The following is a 21,770-nucleotide window of genomic DNA, read 5'->3' on the forward strand; positions in this document are numbered from 1 at the left end:
GATTCAGGAACGGAAGGGATCGTTTGTGGCCCGCGAGCCACACTTGACCCACCACCCCTGTTCTCACCATAATGCCCATTAACGCCAATTCCAATGCCTAATTTCCAGAGCGCACACTCAGCTCGGGCACTTGGAAGCATTTCTTCTCATTTATTGGACTGCGGCAGATTTGACTGCCGATGTAAATCACGCATTATAGAGCATCGCACTCCAACATCTCTTGCTTGCGCATTATTCACTTTAACACTGACCTATCAGGGCTTTACGAGTGCCGTATTTCCTGTTTACTCTGGCCTCCCCCTCCCACCTGGCATTCAGTTAAAAAGTTGCTCCAGCAGCAAACTTTTGGATTCTTTCTACCTGGAAGTGGAACAGACACACAAAGAAGAGGCGGGGAACGCCCTCAGAGGCGCCTCAAGTACCAACGCTTTTGCACTTATGGAGAAGTGCAGGTGCTGCAGTAAAAGTACTGCATCAACTCCTTTTGACTTAAGTAAAAAAAAAAAAAAAAAAAAAGTACAGGTTCTGAAATGTACTTAAATGCAAAAGTAAACATGAGTTTATACTGTCAATTTCAGTGGATCTCAACTCAACTTTCCCCATTGAAATGAATGGAAATGTCATTATTCTTTTCCAGCCTTGCAAAAACAACACCATTTTTTGTCATGTTTTTTTTTTTTTTTTTTTTAAATAATAAAACATTGACATTTTCTTGCTCCTTCTGCTGTGTGTGCCTTGGTCACCAGGAGACAGTATAACACAGAAACTTATAATATACTGTACAAGAAGAAGAATTTCACAACTAAATGACTGATTAAGCTGCGGTAATAGTTTATTATTTTTTTGCAGAGGAGAAAGAATATGTCCCCGTGAGTATTGCTATATTGTCCGTCTCGATGTGTTTCTTCACTGTTTGCGGTTAAATGTCTTTTTCTTAAAGGGTTACAACTACCACAACATTGATTCTAGTTTCGTTGGCCGGTCTATGACGTTTTGCACCGTGTGTTAGCATTAAGCTAGCGGACTTTAAAACACACAACATGTCATTTTCCTGTTTTCTGTTAAGTTTTACAGTAAACTTCAACTGGCGTTGGCAATAAACAACTTGACGCAATCAATTGTACTTTTTAAATCCATCCCCTGTCATCAATGGGGGCTCACTGTATTTGACAGTGGGAAAAAATAAACTTTTGACTTTTGCACATGAGTACATTTCAGAGTCCTGTTTACTCAAGTAAATGAGTTGAATCAGTCTGTTTTTTTTGTTTTTTACATAAATATCTGTGGATCATAAATATTAACTTTTGCAGATGACACGCTCCCGCCGGCAGTCTATCGGCGCACCGCAGGTGGCCTCAGTTAAAACCACATGTTTGGGTCGTTTTTTTGCACAGCACAGAGGACACAGTGAGTTCCAGCTCAAACCCTGATGCAAACCTTCTATGAATATTACAAATCCACTTCAGAGGGACGGATGCATAGGAAGCATGTCGGCCGCTGATAAGGTTTTTAGTCCCTTTTGCCTCACAGCGGCCGCCTTTTTAAAGCGGCTGATTGTGACCTTCAGACTCTTTAAAAACCTTGCAAAGTGACCTTTTCCACTCGCTTTGTACTGCACTTTTTTTTCTTCTTTCTCCCAGCTGTTTCTCGCATTCGGTCAACTCCGATTTTCACGGCGCCAGCGGCCTGGGACAAATGCGTGTCGTAAGCTAATGTGCGGCGTTTCGTTTTGTACCAAGAGGATGGGTAAAAGTATTGGTATGACTACAGGAACTGAAAGTCAGTCATCAGTGTCTTTGTAGTTCTAGAGAAAGCCTATGACAGGGTAACCAGAGAGAAACTGTGGTACTGCATGAAGAAGTCTGGAGTGGCAGAGAAGTGCGTTGGAATAGGACAGGACATATATGAGGGCAGCAGAACAGTGGTGAGGTATGCTGTAGATGTGACAGAGGAGTTTACGGTGGAAGTGGGAGTGCATCAGGGATCATCTCTGAGCCCCTTTCCGCTTTGCACTGACAAAATACTAATTTGTGGCCACAAATGAGGTACAATGTGATCACAAAATACAAATGAATTGGTAAATAGTTGCCTAAGCAAATCAAGGAGTTGGATAATATCTAATTTGTGGCCATGAAATAGTAAATTGTGGCCACGGAATACAAATGTATTCCTTCCTTCCAAGTGCTCCATTTGCTAACTCAACTTCTTACCCATTCCCGTGCATTTTGTGCTCCCATTATTCCAAATTCATGGCCACAAATGAGTATTTCATGGCCTCAAAATAGTCAATCGTTTGGCCATCACTCCGGTCTCTGCTACCCCTCACTCACCCTTCGGGACCCCCCTTAACAAGCGTCGGCGCACCTGCTGTGAGGAGGCGGAGCCGGGTCAGACCGGGGCCACGTAAACACCCGTTCCCCTGACACTCTGCACAGAACGGGCTGACTCGCTGTACTCCCACAAGCTCCCGCTCGGCAGTTGGACGCCAGGATAACTATAGTGCGGCCTTTGCTCCTTCACATAGGAAGCGAGAGTGGGCATGAAACACAGGTGCGTACAGACAGAAACACCAGCAAAGAAGCTTTTTGCTCCTTCCGTGTTTTGTGGCCACAGAATGCTAATTTGTGCATTTATGGCGCATGTACTGTATGTTTGTGGCGTCTGTGAATGTTTATTCGCCTTTTCACCCCTCACGGAGGTGGACCTTGGCCGTCTGCTGTATTTCAATTACAAAAATCCTCACCTTAGCATTTGCGAGATGTTTACCATCGTTTTCTCCGGCAGGGCCGTGTTCACCGTGGAGGTGTACTTGCGGTCAGCGCGGTCCCTCGTCATTGGTGCGGAGACGCAGGAAACGCGCCGTGATTGGATCCAGGCGCTGATCAAGGTGAGCCCCCCCCCTTCCCCCCTTTTTTTTTTTTTTTTCCCCCCTGCTTTTCATCGCGGTCTTCGTCGCACTTTGCCGTAATCACCTCCCACACAAATGTGCCACCTCTCTACTTTAGTCTCAGTTAGACAGTAGGAGGTAAAGCTGTCCATATGCCTCTCCGTCTGTATCAGAGGAAGCGCTGTAGTAGCAAGGTGTTAAACAAGTTTTTTCCTTTTTCTAATACACACCAGGCCAGAGACATATGATGCACCCCCCCCCCCCCCCACACACACACAATTTCAAACACTTCTTAATAATTCCCCAATATCTCAAGAATCAAGAATGACTACTGCTCAGAAAAAGTTCGGAATATTCTGCCTATGAGTGAAATTTCAGGTTGAACCTAAAATGTACTGGAACCTTTACAGGTGAACTTATAAATTTAACAAAAAGGAAAATCAAATTGGACCTTTTTTATGTCTTTGAATGCATAAGTCCAACTATTCAATCTTGCAGCCCTCCAATGCCCTCATTTGCTGGTAGGGCAGTGGCGAGTATGGATTTTGTTACCGTGAAGACAAGGCGTGGAGCTGGGCGTGGCTTGATTATCGTAAAAACGATAGAAGTATTTCCATTTGTTCACGCGGCACTTCATACTCCACAAGCTAGACGGATATGCCAGGTGTGGGCGTGGTTCTTAATTGAAATTCACAGTGGGCCAGAAATTTGCAAGGGCTCGCTTACAGATACATTTTTAGAAATAGGCAGATGACAAAGTTGTTTTCTGAAGTTGCTGGTTGTTCCCGGCAGTGCTTGGTGCCACCCCAAGCAGAAGGTCTGGTGCAGAAGGACAGCGAGCTCATTGGCCGACTCCTCTACAAGGAGGGCCACGACCTGTACCACTGGAGGACGGGCTGGTTCGTCCTGGCCGGCTCCGTCCTGCACTTTGGCTCCGGCGACGAGGAGGGAGACCAGGAAGTGCTTCATCTCAAACAGCTGCAGGAGCTCAGTGAGCGTTCGCCGTTAGGCTCCGTCGCCACAAACTGATTGCGTCGTATTATTTTAAGCAGACTCTGCTTATTCTTGTGATTTAGATGATCAGACCACATTTATGCAGAAATGTAAGAAATTCCAAAGGGTTCACATACTTTTTCCTCCCACTCTCGGTATATATATTTTTTGAATGACACGACATAATTTATTGCCGTTTGAGAACCAGTGCTCGAAGCTAAGTGTCGCAGTGACATCATCAGGCTGTTGTGCCTTTCCCCGAAAATTGCCACAAGCAAACAGTCCCCTGCTAGACAGCTTAAGTGGAGCTTTTAATAGGCCACAAATTAGATCTGTATAACCCCCCGCAGCACAAAATGTCCTAATCCGCTTACGATTTAAGAGAGTCTGTGATTAACTGTGCTAACTCTCTGATGACTTTGACATTTTTATACGTTGTGTTATCTACAAACACTGAAAGTAACCAATCCAGAGGATCCTCATCCGACACTTGTGTGTTTAGGTGTCTACACCGTACACATGCTCCTGACTCGAGTCTGATTTACTTCACCACTGTCAGGACTTGGGACTTGCTAAGATTTATTAGAGCGACTCGTTCCCACCTCTGCATAATTCGCTTCCACTGAATTCCCAAAGAGTTTCCCGAATGTTCACGTGCTCCGTTCTGGAAATTGTGGATCACTTGTTTGCTTTCTCGTCCTCAGCCGTCACCACCCACACTGAGGGCGAGGAGAAGATCCAAGTGCTGCTGATGGTGGAGAGCGGAAGGTATGTCAGTGTTGTAGCAAAGGCGAGTTAATTGCTGGAGCCACACAATGCATTACGTCAGATTTGGTTGGTTCATTGTCGGTGTTATTTTGTTTTTGCTTGCTTTTTATTTCTTCTGCTCACCAAAGTTTTGAAACGGTTTTTAACTTGCCTCAACTTCCGTAGAAATAATAAATAAGCAACCTCGTCAAAATATTGGCATTTTGGAAGCGCGCGCCCCGTGTCAAAATCCTTTCTTTTGGCTCCTTTCTTGTTAGAAATGACAATGTTAAAATGAATATTCCAAAACAAACAGTTCTTAAAAGACTAAATGCAAACATATTGAACTTAAAAGTTGTGTCCTTGGGCAACGATTCTTTTAGGGCCCCCTCAAGCTCCTCCCAAGACTCCATTTTCATAATGTTTTCACAGAACCATTTACATCCACGGTTTCAACACGATGGACTTTGCGCTTTGGCACTCAGCCATCACGCAGGCCGCCGGCACCGACGGCAAAGCGCTTGGCGACCAGCAGCTCACGAAAAACGGCGTCCCCATCGTCGTGGAGAGCTGCATCGCGTTTGTCACTCAGTACGGTGAGTTGCAGCACGCCCGAAAAGCTTCGTTGTAAATTGAAGCCTTGCTATTCGCAGGGTTTAGGTTCCAAGCCCGGCCGGCGAATGCTTGAAAATCCATGAGTATTCAAAAGCCAGACTGCTGGATTTGAATGAAGTATCCCCGTCCTCTTGTGACAGGTTTGTGCCAGGAGGGGGTCTACCAGCAGCCGGGCGATCCCAACGGGGTGGCGCAGCTCCTGGAGGAGTTCACCCTGGACGCCCGGAATGTCAAACTACGGTACAAGGAGCGCCAACTGGGGGATGTGACGGACACTCTGAAGAGCTTCTTATCGCAAGCGGAGGACGCCCTGTTGACCAAGGAGCTCTATCCTTACTGGGTTTCGGCTTTGGGTACGTTGGCGTGCAGGTGGCAGGGTGGTTTTGTGAATGTGGTAGTGCAGCTAACTAACACAAGGTCAGATGCTGCAGGCAAGGTAGCTAATGTGCTTAACGCAAGTAATGAGTCGACAAAAATTTAGTGCGCACTTGATTTTGCCACAGTAACTTGCGACTTGCTTGAAACTTGAAGGTTAAGAGTTGACTTACTTATGACTCGCACATATGTGATTTAGTCCCACCTCCGGCAAACGGCATCTTTTGTGTTTTTTATTTTTTTTGTAGATGAGGAGGATGAGAGCCTGAGAGTAAGAAAGTACTCCACCTTTATAGAAAGTTTGCCCAAAGCCAACAGGGCAACCCTTGATGCTTTGCTCCAACACCTTTATAGGTATCTACTCCGGTTACTCTGTTCCAACCTTTTCTGCATGTTTAGAAAATTGTGGGGGAGTTGACTGATTGTCAAAGTGCTTTGTGTTAGGACTTGTTATTTTTCACACCAATCAAGCATGGAATGTGTGAAGACAGTCACGCAGTGTACTCCTGTATGTGGTGTCTTTTGTTGTTGTTGTTTGCTGTGTCATCACAAAATGTGGAAAACGTGAAGCACTGTGAATACTTTACGGATGCAGTGTATAATGACCACTGTACAACTGTCTATTTAAAATTGAAGTGGACTTGGAATAGAGCCCCTTGTGTCGTCTGTGCGTGGTGTTCCTCCTTGTTGTGCAGGATTCAGCTGTGTCGCCACCTCAACCGCATGCCGGGTGACAAACTGGCCTCGGTCTTCTCCTCCTGCTTGTTCCAGACGCAGGGACAAACGCCGCAGGAGATCCGCGTGGTCCACGACCTCATCGACAACTACGTTACGCTCTTCAACGTGAGTCCAAAACGACTCATCAAAGTGAATAGTTGTTTTTGTGGCTTTTCAAAGACTTCCTGGTTGTCTTTAGTAAACGCTCTCGGACATTGTTCTGGACAAAATAGACACAGAATGATAGCACGTAACAGGCACTTGTAGCGGTTCTGTCTCATGCTGTTCATCTTTTGTTCCTATAACGACAAACCAAGGGGTGTTCAGTGTTGCCAACTGACTGTTTCATCAGGTGGAAAAAATAATAATTCTCATTAATAAACACCAATTACCTTTTTTTTTTTTTTTTCTTATCTTCCACAAACTTGAATCATGGAAATAGTTTTTTCAGCAAGGTGTTTTCTTCAATTTCCTCAATGTTTTCTCCTGAAGCGACTCTCAATTGATTCCGGACCCGTGTGCTTGCAACAGGTCAATGAAGAGCAGGTGCGACAGATGGAGAGGGAGAATAGTTTCATCACGCGCTGGAATGACAAAAAGGACACCACAGTAAGTCAATCCCCGCAAATGGAAATCACCCACGGTTCTGTTTTGTTTGTGTGCATGTATTGATTTGCCTGCTTGCATCGGGATCTCGCAAATCAGGCTTTCATTCGAGCACTTTTCCTGGAAATGAGGCAGTGGGTTGGAGGATGAAGAGGGGCCTGGCGGGGGGGTGGGGGTGGGGGGGGGGGGTGGCATGATAGGGGTGGAGGCATGCGGAATGAGAGTTTTGTTCCTGTTAACCTTTTTTGGCAGGGAATTCATGCCCACAGGCCGCAGCTGGTGAAAACATTTGGGAGAGGAAAAATGAATAAACCCCTCACTTACTCACGGAATTTTCTCTCAAACGTCAAAAAAAGTTTGCACTATTTGAAAGTGAAATAAAAAGCCACGAGCAACAAATCCAGCCAATTTTGATGGCGTTATTGGAGACTCTGAGACTCCCTCCAGAGCAGATGTTCCCAGACAGCAAATGAAAAGCGCTTGCTGATCTAATCGTAACCCCTTTGCACTGTTTTTGTAACTGAGCCGATTTCGAATTTTCATCTCCCGCCCAGTTCTCGCCAGCTGGGGACTTGATCTTCGAGGTGTACCTGGAAAAGCGAGGGCCGGAGAATTGCTGTTTAATCAAGGTGCGAACACACACGTGCAAAATTGTCTTTTCACCGCTGTTTGTGTCCTTTTTTAAAAAAAATCTGGCCGTACCGTTACACCCGCTGCGATTATAATTATGTGCTTTCGCCGTTCTAACCGGTCCCCTGAGGGTAACGTTGACTACGATGTGGCCCGCGATGACAACTAGTTTGACACCGCTGCCCTCAGGGATGATTCTTCTTTGCACTGCCGGTGTTTGTGTTGTCGACGTCGCCAGGTTTGGCCCAGCATGCGCTCGGCGGAGCTCGCGGAGACGGCGCTGAGCATGCGCAACGTCCCCTATAACGCCGACGACGCGTGGACCACATTTGAAGTCATCGAAAATGGAGAGTTGGGTAAGATATTTCTGTCATTGTATCCTGAAGAAAAGCTATTGTTGAATGTGTGCTTGTTTAACATTATGCAAAATGTGAACATTTAATTCAGTAATTCTTTGGGGTACCACTAGAGGGAGCCCTCGTACCACCTCAATTCCTCTGTTTTTCGCTATTCGCGGTCAGGCTCTGTCCTTAGATTACTGGACTTCCTGTCCAAGGTTCAGTCTTTGTCTCACGATGAGAACATTAATCTTGTGGCGTAATGGAAGATGATAGCACACGCGCGGATTAATTAATTCCCTCGTCATGGCCCGTCGTTTTCCTTTATCGTCCTCGCACGCTCGAGCGAGGGGAGTCGACCCACTTCCTCTCACATTATTATGGCGGTGGTGTTGAGTTGCTGAGCTGGCGGGCCACCCACCTCCACCTCCACCTCCACCTCCACCTCCCTCGGTTCACCAAAAGTGGGTTTTTCCTCAACGCGAAACATGTGGGCGCACCGATGTGGAAATGTTTCGGTGAATTTCAGGAAAGCCTTCAATAAATTTCAATGGAAAGCATTTCAAGAATTGAAAAAACATTTTCAATTTTCTATGGGATTTTAGGGAGTTAACCAGGAATCAAGGATTATTTCATGGAACGGTGTCATATTCAAATGTACAGTCAAAATACAAATGTTCTTTTGTCATAAGCCGACGTGCATGCAAAATAATACTATTAAAAAGGATGTTTAGCATTTTTAATGTCTTGTTGAAGGATCAAGTTCATTGAAGTACAAAATCATGAATGTTGGGTTAAATATTACTCAATACCTAACCCATTCAAAGAAAAACTAACAAAAATACACCCCCATCAAGAATGGCAACGTCCAATTCAAAATGAAAAGAGAAAATAAGTTTAGCCTCTGCATTTTTACCAAATGCTTTCAGGCTATCGGCTCTTCATATTCAATTGGACTTGCATGAAATCTGGCTCTGTTAAAATCCATTCTTAAGTTCCCTCTTCATGTAAATTCCTGGTTTATTCCCATACATTTTCATTACTTCCGATTCAAAGTTTCCAACTTTGACAATTCCTGGAATTTTCCAAGCCTTGCCCCCGAAGCCATAAAAAGGCCATTTTCGCAGGACGGCTCGAGATAAAACACCGAGCTAATATTTGTCTGCCGCGATCCCAAAGACGATAAAGCCGGCGCTATGAATATGTTACGCCATTGTGGCTCGTTTTACCTCGGGGGTTATGAATAACTGGGGAGTGTAGGAGCAGGAGCGTGCCGATAGTGTTGCGCCCTGTTCACCAATTAGGAGGAGATAATAGGTCTATTTTGCACATGAGTGTGCTTTCATAATCATATCTTGATCCGCTCAAGATAACTTTCCTGCCGCTAAAATAAGGAGGAGAACAGCAGCATCGTTTTGTTTTGCAGTTAATTGGAATTAGTGCAGGGTTTTGGCGCCTTGAGGTTGGGGTTGTTTTTGCCATTGGAAAGAATTTCGTGTCCTCCTTATTGTTTCTTGCGCTTCGAACAGAGCGGCCGTTGCACCACAGCGAGAAGATTCTAGAGCAGGTGTTGGAATGGAGCGCGCTGGACTACCCCAGTTCGGCTTTTCTGGTTTTGAAGAAGTTCGCGGTGGCCAAAAGAGACGCAGAAGACAAAGGTACAACTCAAGGTCGACCCGAAGGAAATTCTTCGAAATTTCTCGGAGAAAAATAGCATATATGCAAAAATGGAACGAGCATCTTCAGAAAACATGTTGCAAATCATGAAACTTCATTTGGGACTTCTTACGCTGAAGACGTTCTGGCATGAAATGTTTGAAAAAGTTGTTTTCTTCTTCTTGGAAACAATTATGACCTTTTGATGGATAACAACTGCCAGTAAGTCAAATACTCATCAGTGGAGAAATTCAGTGGGCCACGTCTTTACTGTTAGTGATCCAGTTATATAGAAATGACCCAGACGCAAAACATTATTTTGGTGATCCGGAGCGGTCGATTTTGGGCGGGCGGCGAGATAGACCCGAAACCGGTCTTCACCCCAGCCGAGCAGGGCGGTTTCGGTGGTCCGTCGCGGCTGACTCCCAATTCCCGTTTCTCCCCAAAGTGGATCCGAAGCGGTTGGTGAAAGGCGAGCATCTCAAGTTCAACGACGGCTGCTCCAAACTGCTCTCCGGGCACAAGTTCCAGGACAAATACGTGGCGCTGCGTGCCCACAAGCTGCTGCTCTACAGAGATATCAAAGTGAGCACACTTTTTCATTTTCCGCCTAATCTCACGCCGCGACTCCGGTAAACATCCCGTCGCAGCTTTTCACATTCAAACACAGCGTGGAGACTTCCACCTGCAGTATCTCTTGAGGTTTTTTTTTTCTTTTTTTCTTTTTTTTGTCAACTTTAATTTAAAAAAACATTTTCCGCCTAATCTCACGCCGCGACTCCGGTAAACATCCCGTCACAGCTTTTCACATTCAAACACAGCGTGGAGACTTCCACTTGCAGTACCTCTTGAGTTTTTTTTTTTTTTTGTCAACTTTAATTAAAAAAAAAAAAAAAAAAAAAAAAAAAAGGGGACGTAACAGACCTGCCTAATTCCTTATGGCTTCATTTCCACGGTGACGGGCAAGTGTCATTTCCGACAATTTTCAGTTTTTTCGATGAAGTAAGGAAACGCAGTGAAAGAATTCCTGCTGACTTGCCATAAAAATAAAAAAAACACACACACAAAAAAAAAACAGTGCTTTGGAGATTGGAGCAGAGCGGCGGGCTCGCGTTCCCTGGAGGGTTTTTCTTCCTGGCGCCTATCTGCAGTTGAAACATGGGATTTGTAAAGGCGTGTGAGGAAGTTTTAATAATTGATGAAGGTGCAGGGGCGAGGGCGGTCGTGGTGGCGGGCTGCGTGGAGAAGGCGCCGCTTCCCACTAAGGTTCCTCACCATACGAGAATGCGGCTCGTTACGCCGCAAAATGCAGAGGTAATCATTGATATCCTTTGGCCTCCGTGATGAGCGGCAGGTTGGTTTTTGGATTGAGAGGGAGGGGAGGGGGGGAGTACTTAAAATTCATGCCAATTTATTGAAATTAAAAGTGAAATACAACTGAACGATTCAGTGATTCTTTCGCCTACCACACCACACCGATCACTGATGGTATTTTTCATTTTTTAGACCACGAAAGCCGAGAAGGTGCTCCATCTCAAGGCTGCCAAATGTTACCTGGGCCTGAAGAAGAAGCTGAAGCCTCCGAGCAGGTACGTCGCGCTTTAAAAAAACAACAACAACATAAAAGGGCCGCGTTTGAATCATCGTTGACTATTGCTCCCGGAGCCCCGGCGAGTTTTGCGTGAATCACGCGTACGGGGGTGGAGCGGCCGGGTTTCGGAGCGGGAAAAGAGTGATGCACCGCGCTGTCATCGAGAAGACTGTCGAGTGGGCTGCGGGATGCGCTGAAATGAAGACGAGAAAAGCGAGAGCGCGGCGGTGAGGGGGCGAGCGAGGAGGAGCGGCACGCCGGTGCCTCATTAGGCCGACGTCTCCCTGCGTGCGTGCGTGTGCTGTGTGTGTGTGCGTGTGTGTGCACCCGCCACTGCAGCCGCCTCAACTCAGTGCGGCGCTGCTCCAGGCTTTGCTCGTCCTCCGCACCTCTTAAGCCGGGGCAAGTCTTACCTCGTCCACCTCATTAGTTCCTCTCTCACCCAAAGCAGACATGAACGCGTGACGGTGAGGTACGCAATTTTTGGAAGTGGATTGTAATCAGGGGCCAAAAAAACAGCATCGTGTTTTGATAATTCATAAAAAACGCCTTTGTGCGCTAAATGTGACTTCCCCCCCCCCCCATTTTCCACCAGCTGGGGCTTCACCGTCTACACGGGGAAACAGCAGTGGTGAGTAAGCGGAGCCGCTCCAAAATGGAGAACCGTACAACCGATCCCGATACGGGCCCAAGAGATCTCCCTCCCTTGCAGGCACTTCTGCTGCGACGAGAGAGAGACGCAGGTCGGCTGGGTGACGGACATCATCAGCATGAAGGTACGCGGTGAAAATCCCCCTTCAATTCAGAAGTTGTCACGTTCCCGTCACGCCTAATTTCGACTGGGGGAGTGGCTCTGTCCACATAAATCAGCTTTTGCGATCGTAAAGCCAAAGTTACGAGCGTATAAATCACGTCGCCTCGCCGCCGATTTCCGTTGTGCTGTTAGTCTGATGAAATTCATGAACGGGGAGATGTAAAATTTTCCGCGGACACGCGGCAATATCTTGAAACCCGCTCGTGAGAACAAGGTCAGGGCCACTTCGTTGTCGTTTTTGCGCTGACACATCAAGAATGCGGAATCGGTGAACATGTCATATAGTATGGTAATCGGTACAGTAATAATAGGGACCGAGTCCTGCCTCAAATAGCGAAAAAAAATTTTTTATTACCCCGCATTGTTGACAATCACCGGTATTTATAGTTTAAACCATAAATATACCACAAATCCCTGGTCGCCAAAACGTCAGCAAATTTCTACGCGAGCTGCTCACGCCGAGTCACTCAACTCATTTGCCGACGCCCATGTCAATCACCGGGCCAGGTCCCGCCTTTCGAAGCCATACACACTCAGTCACAGATATTACACTGCATTCTAAATTCTTATGCAAATATTTTTTCAGATTTTCGTCATCTACAGTGAGAATATAATTTGAATGCTTTTGAGCAAACGTTCCAATGATAACAGCATCCCCCCCCCCCCAAAAAAAAAACACTCACCCGAATTGTACTCGATAAAACATCGTCAAAGCATCCAGTATGAAACTGTTTTTGTAAAAACAAAAAAATCATTCATTTTGACTTTTGCTGAACTCTGTGCGGGATTTCTGGTACGTTTCTCGTTTCCACAAATAGAATCTTGTTCGGAGTGGGCGCGGGCAGGCTTCCCTATTCCGACCCCTTCACTCTGAGCCGATGAGGCTTCGAGCTTTCGCGGCTCGGTGCAGACATTTCATTAGTATTAGTATTAGCCCCCCCCCCCCCGCCCCCCCACCTCGGGAACTCAGTGTTGTTTATCACAGGTGCTTACCTATTACCGCCCTCGCAAGCAAAAAGGCCAACGTTGTCAGGTGGAGAGTGATCTCTCCAATTTTTCTGTTTAAAAAAAAACAAAGTTTCGCTCCTCCTCAAATGCGCTAAATAGGTCATTCCAGAATTGGAAGCCATTTTGTGTCCCTACCATGATATTTCAAATAATCCAAAATGCTGACACGCAATTTGTTGCGTAAATTGCAGTTGTCTTCAGAAATAAATGTGACTGTAGGAAAAATAATTCCTCAAGATTTAGAATGCCAAATTGCTCTTGAGCAACCCCCTTCATGACTAACTTACATATCCAAAATATGTAAGTTATTTAATTGTAGAGAATTTAGATAAGAACATTTTAAAATATGTTTTTCAGATGCCAGAGTAGGTTGAGCTGGGCGAATCAAATTGTATAGGGTTTATTACCTGTTTATTTATTTTTTTAGAAAAAAAAAAAGAAGAATAAATAAATGTTCCTTTTTTTTTTTTTTTTTTTTTAATAAATGTGTGCTTAAATTGTCCTTCAATTCCGGAATGGCGCAAATAGTGTGGAAGAACATACGAGCGGCGGGAAGTGCAGGGAGGAAATCAAGAGCACTTCTCCCGTTTCCTCCCTTTTACCTGTTCGCGAGTGTTACGCTGAGACAGTTTCCATAGCAACTGGCCGACGACGGCCCATCATTTTGTAGCAAGGTGCAATTGATGGCGGCGTGTGGGTTGGCGCGTACGTCCAAGGACAGGTCCCGGCAGCGCTTGGGGAGGGGGGGAAAAAAAAGGACAAGAAAAAGTCGCTTTTACAGGTCAAAAGGGTCAGAGCGATGTGCGGCGGAAAAAAAGGAAATGGTCTTTTTCGTCACCTCGCCGCTCATTTTCTCGATGCGCAGTTCGGCTCTGACCTCCGCTCGGACCCGGGGGACGGCGCAGTTCACGCGTCCTCCAAAAGGGGAGCCGTGGTTGACGGCAGAAAGCGCCTGCAGCAAAACTCCGCTTCAGGCAGACAGGTGAGCCGAGGCGCGCGTCCGTCTTGCTGTCGACTTGGTAGCTCAGCACGTGGAGCTACAATGGAAGAATCTGGACAACAACTTTTTTTTGTTTGTTTTGTTTGTCATTATTATGGTAACATTACAACTTTCATCTCCAAAATAAGAATCTCAAATATCCAAATTAGTATTATTTATTTTGCATCAAATATACAACTTTATTCTGGTCCAATTAGCCTACAACTTTTTTTTTTTTCCCCTCCAATTTACAACTTTATTTCTGTAAGCTTGCAATTTTAAATTTAAACTCCTTTCATTTGGAAACTATGCAATTTCTATCAGTATTTTTTCCCCCACTTTATTCTTGAAAATGTACAACTTTTTATCTCGGAATTATGACTTATGACTTTCCCCCCCTAAAATGTACAACTTTATTCTCGTAATATGACGAGAATAAAGTATCATCTTTAATCTTGAAAACTTTTTCTCTCTTTTTTTCAGTGCTTCATACTTCGGTAGCCACGTCATTTCATAATTACAGTCAAGATTTGTATGGAAAACACTTGAATTGAGCTATGAATATGAAACAATCCAATGACAAACCGGAAGTAACAGGAAGTAACCTGAGAGTTGTCGCAAAAGCATCAATGGTAACTTTTGCCCTCAGATGTCAGACAGGAGGATTTCCCTCGCCCTCAAGAGCAGCGCCGGCGACAGTCCAAAGCCCACGGCCCCGCGGCGCCGTTCCGTCATGGACCCTTGCCAGCAGGGCCCGCGGGCCCCGCCCGCTTCCCGGCAAAGTAGTGTCGGGACCGCCGGCAAGAAGCCCGGCCCGGGGGGCGGGGAGGGAAAGATGCCCCGGAATCTGCTGAGCGAGTTGAATTCAGTGCTGAATAAGACGGGCCGCGGCGCCGCCGGCGCCGAGTGACGGCGGAGGAAAGGCGAGAGACCTTTTCAGACGGCGTCTTCGCTTTCCTTGCAGCTCGGTACCATCGGATGGCGTGAAAGTACAAATGGATGCAAGATGACTTCCGAGATCTGGACAAAATACCCAGACTTTTTAAAAGCCCAAAGAACATTACCTCGTTCAAGACTTCGGCTCTGTTTAGTCTTTCTGATTTGCGTCCTGTCCAAATATATAACTTTATTCTTAAAATATCATGTTTTCAAAAAAAATCTCAAACACACGTCTTTATTCCTGTAAGATTACGGCTTCGCTTCTGTTTCCCTGCTTTGTGTTCCGAAGCGCCTCGTTCCAAAGTTGCGGAGAGAACTCGTTCCTTAAAAGAGGTTTGCTAATAAAACGTTTGGTTCCGTTGAAGTACATGTCCGCTCGCAAATTCATCAATCACGTCGCAATTACAGAAACCATCAAGGCTATATTAAAAAATGGAATGTAACAGCAGACAAGTGTACAACGTACATCATCTGGAGTCGGTAGGAATCAATATTCATCTCATATAATGACAGAAAATAATCATTTCATTCAATACAATTCATCATCACCTCAAACTTGGCTGTAAAGGGTTTTGCTCTGACCATCCAATCAGAGGAAATCGTCACAATTTATTCAGTAATTATTGAACAGTATAATTTCAAGCAAGCTGCATTTTTATTTTACTGTTGTACTAATGAGGTGAAGTTGAAGAATAAATTCCCGAAATGGCTGAACGAAGGGGGTGCGTCCGTCTTCAATAATGCACACAGCTTGGTGAAAATGCACATGTAGGCAACTGTCACATGGCCGTGAATTATTTATTTGACCATCTCCCCCCCCCCCCCCCCACGTGATGCCTCATAGAGCGAGCTGCTCGCTCTTTCACGTCCCTTAAATTAGAACCAGGCAGTCACCGCGTTAACGCATTTTCACGGCGCCACATCTTGATTGTGATACCTCCTGACGTCATTTACAATGGGGCAAATCATTATTTGCGTGCGTTTGGTCACTCACAAAGAAATGAAGTCTCAATTTTTTTCATTCGTCCCGACGGAGAGTCGGTCACCTTTTGTGTTTGAGTCGGAACAAAAAAATGACCCACATTTGAATGATAACACGATAATCGGTCAGGATAATCTTTCAGAGACATCTCTGAATCTGATCTTTGCTAACTTTGATTGGAAGGGAAGGGAAATTAGGCAAAATTGGCCCAATTTTGGGTATACTGTATGTGTACCCACATCAAACTGAGGGAACGGATTACTAAATTGAGGGAACAGATTATCAATGAATTTTATTTTTCTCATACCTTGGCACCAGGGGGGCTCCGTAGATTCCACTGCACAGAGAAATGATTTTGGTCATCCTAATTGATGTAAAACTGGAAAAGCTTCGTCTGATTTCATGCTGAACAGTCAGGGGGGGAAAACAACAACAACATTGTTTTTATACAGTTATGGCTAAAAACACTGGCACCCCTGGAGTACCAATGTTTTTTAGCCATGACTGAAAAAAAAAAAAGACTCTTACTTTAAGACCTTTACTTTTAAGTCTGAAAAATAAATACTCCAGTAAGTGACAGATCTACTTTTGTAGAGTAACAAAGTATTTGTACTTGGTTCCTTCCCACCACTGTTGTCGGCTCGTGTGTTGGGACCTGAGCACCGCTAAACACGAGACAGCCGGGAATGTGTTGCGTACCATCAAGGACGCAGTTTTGAATTTGGCGAGCTCGAATACTTTGTCGGCCTTATTCGGAGTCCATTGTTTATTTATCCGCTGAAATCTTTGCCGTCGGTACCTCCACAGTAACCTTCATCTTCGGATTGTTTGGCCTAAATGAGGTTATCAACAAGGCTGGGCAGAGAATTGTCACGTTGCAAGGGAAAAATAAACATTTGCTCGTTAAAGATTCATGGCGCTGCCCGAGTTGAGTTTTGTGCCCTTGTCGTGTTTGGCAAAGTCACGAAGCACACGAGCTGCCAATCAAAGAGTTTGATTATTATTTCATAAAAGCCATTTTTCAAGTTGCAATGCGTCAACATGAACTCCGGCGCCCCCGCGTGAAAATGCTTAACTTTGTTTTTCTTTCGTGACAATACCGCAAATGCATTTTCAGGGCCACCCCGAAAAGCAAAGGACAATTTCACGACGAGAATAAAGTCGCATATTAGCGTGAAAAAAGTCGCATCATTATCGTTGTCGTTATTTTGGGCAATATTTAATACCGAAATTACTTAATTACACTGGCTCAGGGTTCCTACGCAATGAATGTCCGCAAATCCTACGAAAAAAAAACAATTGCTCAAAAATCCGCTGTGTCGTGGCAGCACAAACGTTAATGCGCAACATAGCGAACTCCTCTAAACCTGACAACTTTATTCTTGGAAACGTATAACTTAATTATCCAAAATATGCAACTTTTTTTTTTTTTTTTTTTCTCCATCTTGGAAGTATACGACACAACTTTATTTTCGTCATATAATAAATATATGACTTTTATTTCTCAAAAATATAAGGCTTTATTTTCAAAAAGTTTCTTGGTTTGAAAATGTTGTTCTATTGTTTTCAGTGTGGCCTCCTTCGCACTTTGGCACAACGGAACCGAAGGCCAACGAGTTGACTGAGCCCGAAACCTCGACTTGAACAAAAAATGTTCTCGCGTTCTCCAGAGCCTCTCGACTGTTGTTGATAATTCCCCGGTGCTTACATAATGTGACCCGCTTCCAATTTTCGATAAGAATAGCAATTACAACGAGTGGCAACGACTCCCTATTTCGAATGCAAACGGCCTATCTTTCAAATGAATTGTCTGGCACGTGTTTCAAGAAAAATGAGCAAAACTGCGGCGACCTCTGCGAGTATCTTCAGGCTGCCAGTCGCTCTTAACGGCCTTTAAATCTTGCCAGTTCAACAGGCTCCCCTTATTAAAACCGCAGCGCGGATGGAGAGAAGGAAACGATATTCCATCGTAGGCAACAAGCGTGTTGAATTCGCTTGATTTCGAACTTGGCCGGTTCCAGCTTGGCCTCGATTATGTTTTGCGGACGCGGGGTCTCTGGCCTCCGAGCTGCTATTTTGCGGGTGATCAGCCGGGATGAAACAAATCGCTCAATCCCATCTCATAATTGATATTAGAAATTGTCTTTATATGCAAACTGATTGAAAAAGATCCAATCTGCCGCCATTGGACGTGGCAAGGCTTTGAACTATGGCGTAATACCGATTAAATCTTTTTCCCCAGCCGGCCTGTTTCTCCCCTCGCCGATGTCGAGATAATGACCCGCGTCGGCGAGTGAGATTTGCGATTAGCGCAACAATGGCCGCTAATTACCACCTGAAAGACAAAGCAGGTGTGTGTTGCCGTTTGGCCTTGTTGTGGAAGAAAGTCGCATATTCATGCGATAAGTCACACATATATTATCACAAGAATAAAGTTGTAATATTACGACAACAAAGGGATATTTTTGGGAACATTCTCGTGTGTTTTCGAGAAGTCGTGATATCTAGAAAATAGTCATATATTTATTTTAAATGGAAAGTTTTGTATTCTCAAGGTACATTATTACCAGAGTCAATCTGTATATTTTTGAGAGAAAAGTTCCTATTTGTAGATACCTTGTATATTTTCAAGCTTTTGATGTGTAAATGTTACGAATAGTCGTATAGTTTGAAGCAAAAAAAAAAATTGTATATGTATATTTAGGTTTTAAGCTTACGAGATGTAATGTGTGTGAATATTGTATTTTTCAAGATAGAAGTTGTGTATTTCGGAGGTGAAATTGTATTTTTTTTTTCGAGATTAGAAGTTGACTTCAGAGAAAAGTTTATCGTATATATTTAGATGAGCCTATACGTGCAATTAAAAGATGAGTCTTATTTCAAATATTTCATTAAAAGAAACTTGAGGATTGAAGGGAAAAGAAGTGTATTTTTGAGAGCGTCATATTTTTGAAAATAGTCGTCTATTTTTGAGATTAGTCTTTAAATTATGAAAGTGAAGTTATAATATTACGAGAGTCACATTTTGATATTTTCAAGAAAAAAAGGTGTATTTTTTGACATACCTCATTTTGTAAGATGAAGCTAAAGTCATTTTGTGACGAGAACAATGGCAGCTAGGCGGATTCCATACAGTATATAGAAAAAAGTCGTTTGTTTTTGATAAAAGTTGCAATATTACGAGACGTAAATCATATTTTCGAGTCTTGTATCTTCAAGATAACTCGTTACAATAAGACAAAATTGTAACGTTACAAAAGTCACATTTGTAGACTAAATTGTGTATTTTCACATAAATCTCGTGTATTTTCGAGATTACAATTGTGATATTACAAGATAGGTTGTTTTTTTGAGAGTTGCATCTTTTTCAGATGAAATTGGTAATCTCGCAAAATGAAAATTTGTAATCTTCCCGTGTACTTTCTGTGTGGACTTTCACAGACACTTGAGGCTGTTATTGCCCCCTCCGCCTCGTTTCTCGAGGGAAACGCATCCCGATGAATATTTGATTGGCCTTGATTACCTATTGGTTTGGTTCAATATGGCATGCATAATGAAGGGCAATGAGGCCGCTTTCAAAAACACAGCTTGAGCGCTCACCCTTGCGCATTCCTTCTCCTAAAACACAACGAACTCCCAGTTAATGTGCTTTTATTTGACCTTTTTTAAAAAAAAAATTGTTTTTAATCTTTTTCCTCCTGTGGGACCCTCAGGCTGCTCTTAGCTTTTAATTCAAGTTGACAAGATGAGTAAAAGTGTCGAGACCCCTGGCCACTGCACGTAAAAGAAGGTGAAAAGCGAAGAAGCTGGTCCGCATTTGAAGTATATATTGAATAATATAAAAGATAAAAATAAGATTACAATGAAACAATAATAATAATATATATATTGAAGTATCTGACAGCGGAGGGCACGGTTGTTCTTGTGAAACTTTGGCAGGAAATAAGCAGCGCGAAACTTAACGCAGGGGTTATTTTGACACGTCCGGGCACCCGTTTCAAGTTATGCCGTGATAAGTTTCACTTCCACATTGGGCGAAACAAAACGATGCAGTTCCTTCCAGTTCAGGTGTCTGGCGGAGTCCTATGAAAGTATGTGTGCATTCTTTTCATGGCTAAAAACATTGGCAACCGCAGGGGTTTTTAGCCATGACTATATATTGTCTATTATGTATACTGTATATTTGGCTAATAAAAAAAATCCCTCTTTCGTTATTCTGGCATTTAGCAAATAGAAATAATTTTGGTCATCCTAAATGACCTAAAACAGGAATTTTATGTCACACAGTCAGGGGGAAAAAACAAAACGTTGATTTTTATACAGTCATGGCTAAAAATGTTTTTGAGCATGACTGTATACTGTAAATCAAAGTTACTTGCTACGTAACTATGCTGCTCCTCTATAATACTGTAAAAAGGGTATTTCAGTGTTTCTGCAACGGATGACCAGCGCTACTTCTGAGTTCATAATTTTGCACGATGAAGCGAACAGCGAGCGTGCCGACGGTTGCTTTGGATGGAAGCGCTTGATTGTTTTCCAGTCACTTCCACTTGCAGTCGTTGGCGGTGATTAAAGAGAGGATCTAAGCTTTGCTCTCCGTCGCTAATTCCTTTCTTTTGTTCTCCTGGGGGGAAAAAAAAGAATAAAAAAAAAAACCCATCAAAAAGCCACCTTTTGTTTTCGCTCCTAGTGTTTGACTGGAATCAAACCGTTCCTTGCGGACGTCCTTGAATTCATCGAGTCTCTCTCAAAGCGGTTTTCTACTCTCTCTCTCTGTTTAATTACCGCTAATCGGGCCTTGTTTGTGCATGCGTGCTATTTGGGTCATGAATGAAAGAGTGACTGGAACGGGTTTCGGAGAGTCGTCAAGTTCTTGTTGTCCTCTTGGTTTAACAGACACATTGTCGATATTTGACATACAGAGTAAAACCTCCGCTATTAGCTCATTTGACAACATTACACTTAAAATGGACTTTTACTCTTGATCCTCTGTCATTTCATAAGAAGACACAAAAGGCTGTCAAAGTCTCTTAGGAAAGCAGTAATTGTTGTCAAGGAAGCAGTGGTACCTTCATTTACGGGATGAATTCGTTCCGTGACCACAACAATCCTCCGAAATCAACTTTCCAGTCATGAGACAATTAACTAGAATGTAACGAATCAAATATTTCGTGCAGCACGTTTTGCTTTAACTCAGTGGACATTGTGCTGCGCCTTCTGATATTGATGATATTCAACCCAAAAAGGACAACGTGATGATTAAACGCAACTGCTTTCTCACAACAATAGAAAGGCAGGCAATAAATACAGGGAGGCATTCCAGAGGTAACAAACGGTCGATTCCACGGAAGCATGCGATGATATAGTCCGACCTGCACGACAGATAAAACAGCCGCCGACTTTTTTTAGTGCCTGCGCAGCATCATTGGAATGAGAGATGGTGTTTGCAAGTCTCAGCAGGCTGATAGCTATTTCATTAATATTTCAGCTTAAGACAAAAATGATGTGAGGAGCAAAGGGTGGTGAAGAGCAAAATGAAATCGAAATAAAAAACGCTCCTGCTTTATTGCCGTCGGTAAAATTGAAGGACGACAACCCTGAGGAGCTGTCCGTAGGTTTGTGGTCTTTTTTGTACAGAGTTAACGCATGTGTGCTTGTGTTCCCGCGATTTCAATGCGGGGAAAACAAACACCACGCGCGGATTAACCTCCAGGCCCCCTCGGGGTCCCCTCGTCACTTCGACACAAACTCCTGTCGCGAATCTCGCTTGTTCATTTGCTTATTTCATCTCCCGGTGTTGTGTGTTCATTTCAACCGCTCGCTCCGCTTTCTCTGTTTTTGGTCGCGTCCCACTGCAAGTACAAAGTGTTCAAAATCATGAAGCATGTGCTGT

General features: G+C 44.0%; 1 protein-coding gene across 1 annotated transcript in view; it reads left to right on the forward strand.

The window, feature by feature from the left end:
* arap2 (ArfGAP with RhoGAP domain, ankyrin repeat and PH domain 2) overlaps nt 1–15,696 on the forward strand; it is a 59,131-nt gene extending 43,435 nt beyond the window's left edge. The window contains exons 17-33 of the mRNA XM_061669434.1: nt 2,785–2,887; nt 3,680–3,878; nt 4,585–4,648; nt 5,060–5,223; nt 5,383–5,595; nt 5,866–5,971; nt 6,313–6,460; nt 6,866–6,943; nt 7,495–7,569; nt 7,809–7,926; nt 9,438–9,566; nt 10,013–10,149; nt 11,071–11,153; nt 11,751–11,786; nt 11,868–11,931; nt 13,843–13,959; nt 14,606–15,696. Of these exons, the coding sequence (XP_061525418.1) occupies nt 2,785–2,887; nt 3,680–3,878; nt 4,585–4,648; nt 5,060–5,223; nt 5,383–5,595; nt 5,866–5,971; nt 6,313–6,460; nt 6,866–6,943; nt 7,495–7,569; nt 7,809–7,926; nt 9,438–9,566; nt 10,013–10,149; nt 11,071–11,153; nt 11,751–11,786; nt 11,868–11,931; nt 13,843–13,959; nt 14,606–14,866 (2,095 nt within the window). The 3' untranslated portion in view covers nt 14,867–15,696. The remainder of the gene's footprint in view (nt 1–2,784; nt 2,888–3,679; nt 3,879–4,584; nt 4,649–5,059; nt 5,224–5,382; nt 5,596–5,865; nt 5,972–6,312; nt 6,461–6,865; nt 6,944–7,494; nt 7,570–7,808; nt 7,927–9,437; nt 9,567–10,012; nt 10,150–11,070; nt 11,154–11,750; nt 11,787–11,867; nt 11,932–13,842; nt 13,960–14,605) is intronic.
* The last annotated feature ends 6,074 nt before the right edge of the window (nt 15,697–21,770 follow it).

The sequence above is a fragment of the Phycodurus eques genome, chromosome 23, assembly GCF_024500275.1.
Source record: "Phycodurus eques isolate BA_2022a chromosome 23, UOR_Pequ_1.1, whole genome shotgun sequence".
Taxonomy (NCBI): domain Eukaryota; kingdom Metazoa; phylum Chordata; class Actinopteri; order Syngnathiformes; family Syngnathidae; genus Phycodurus; species Phycodurus eques.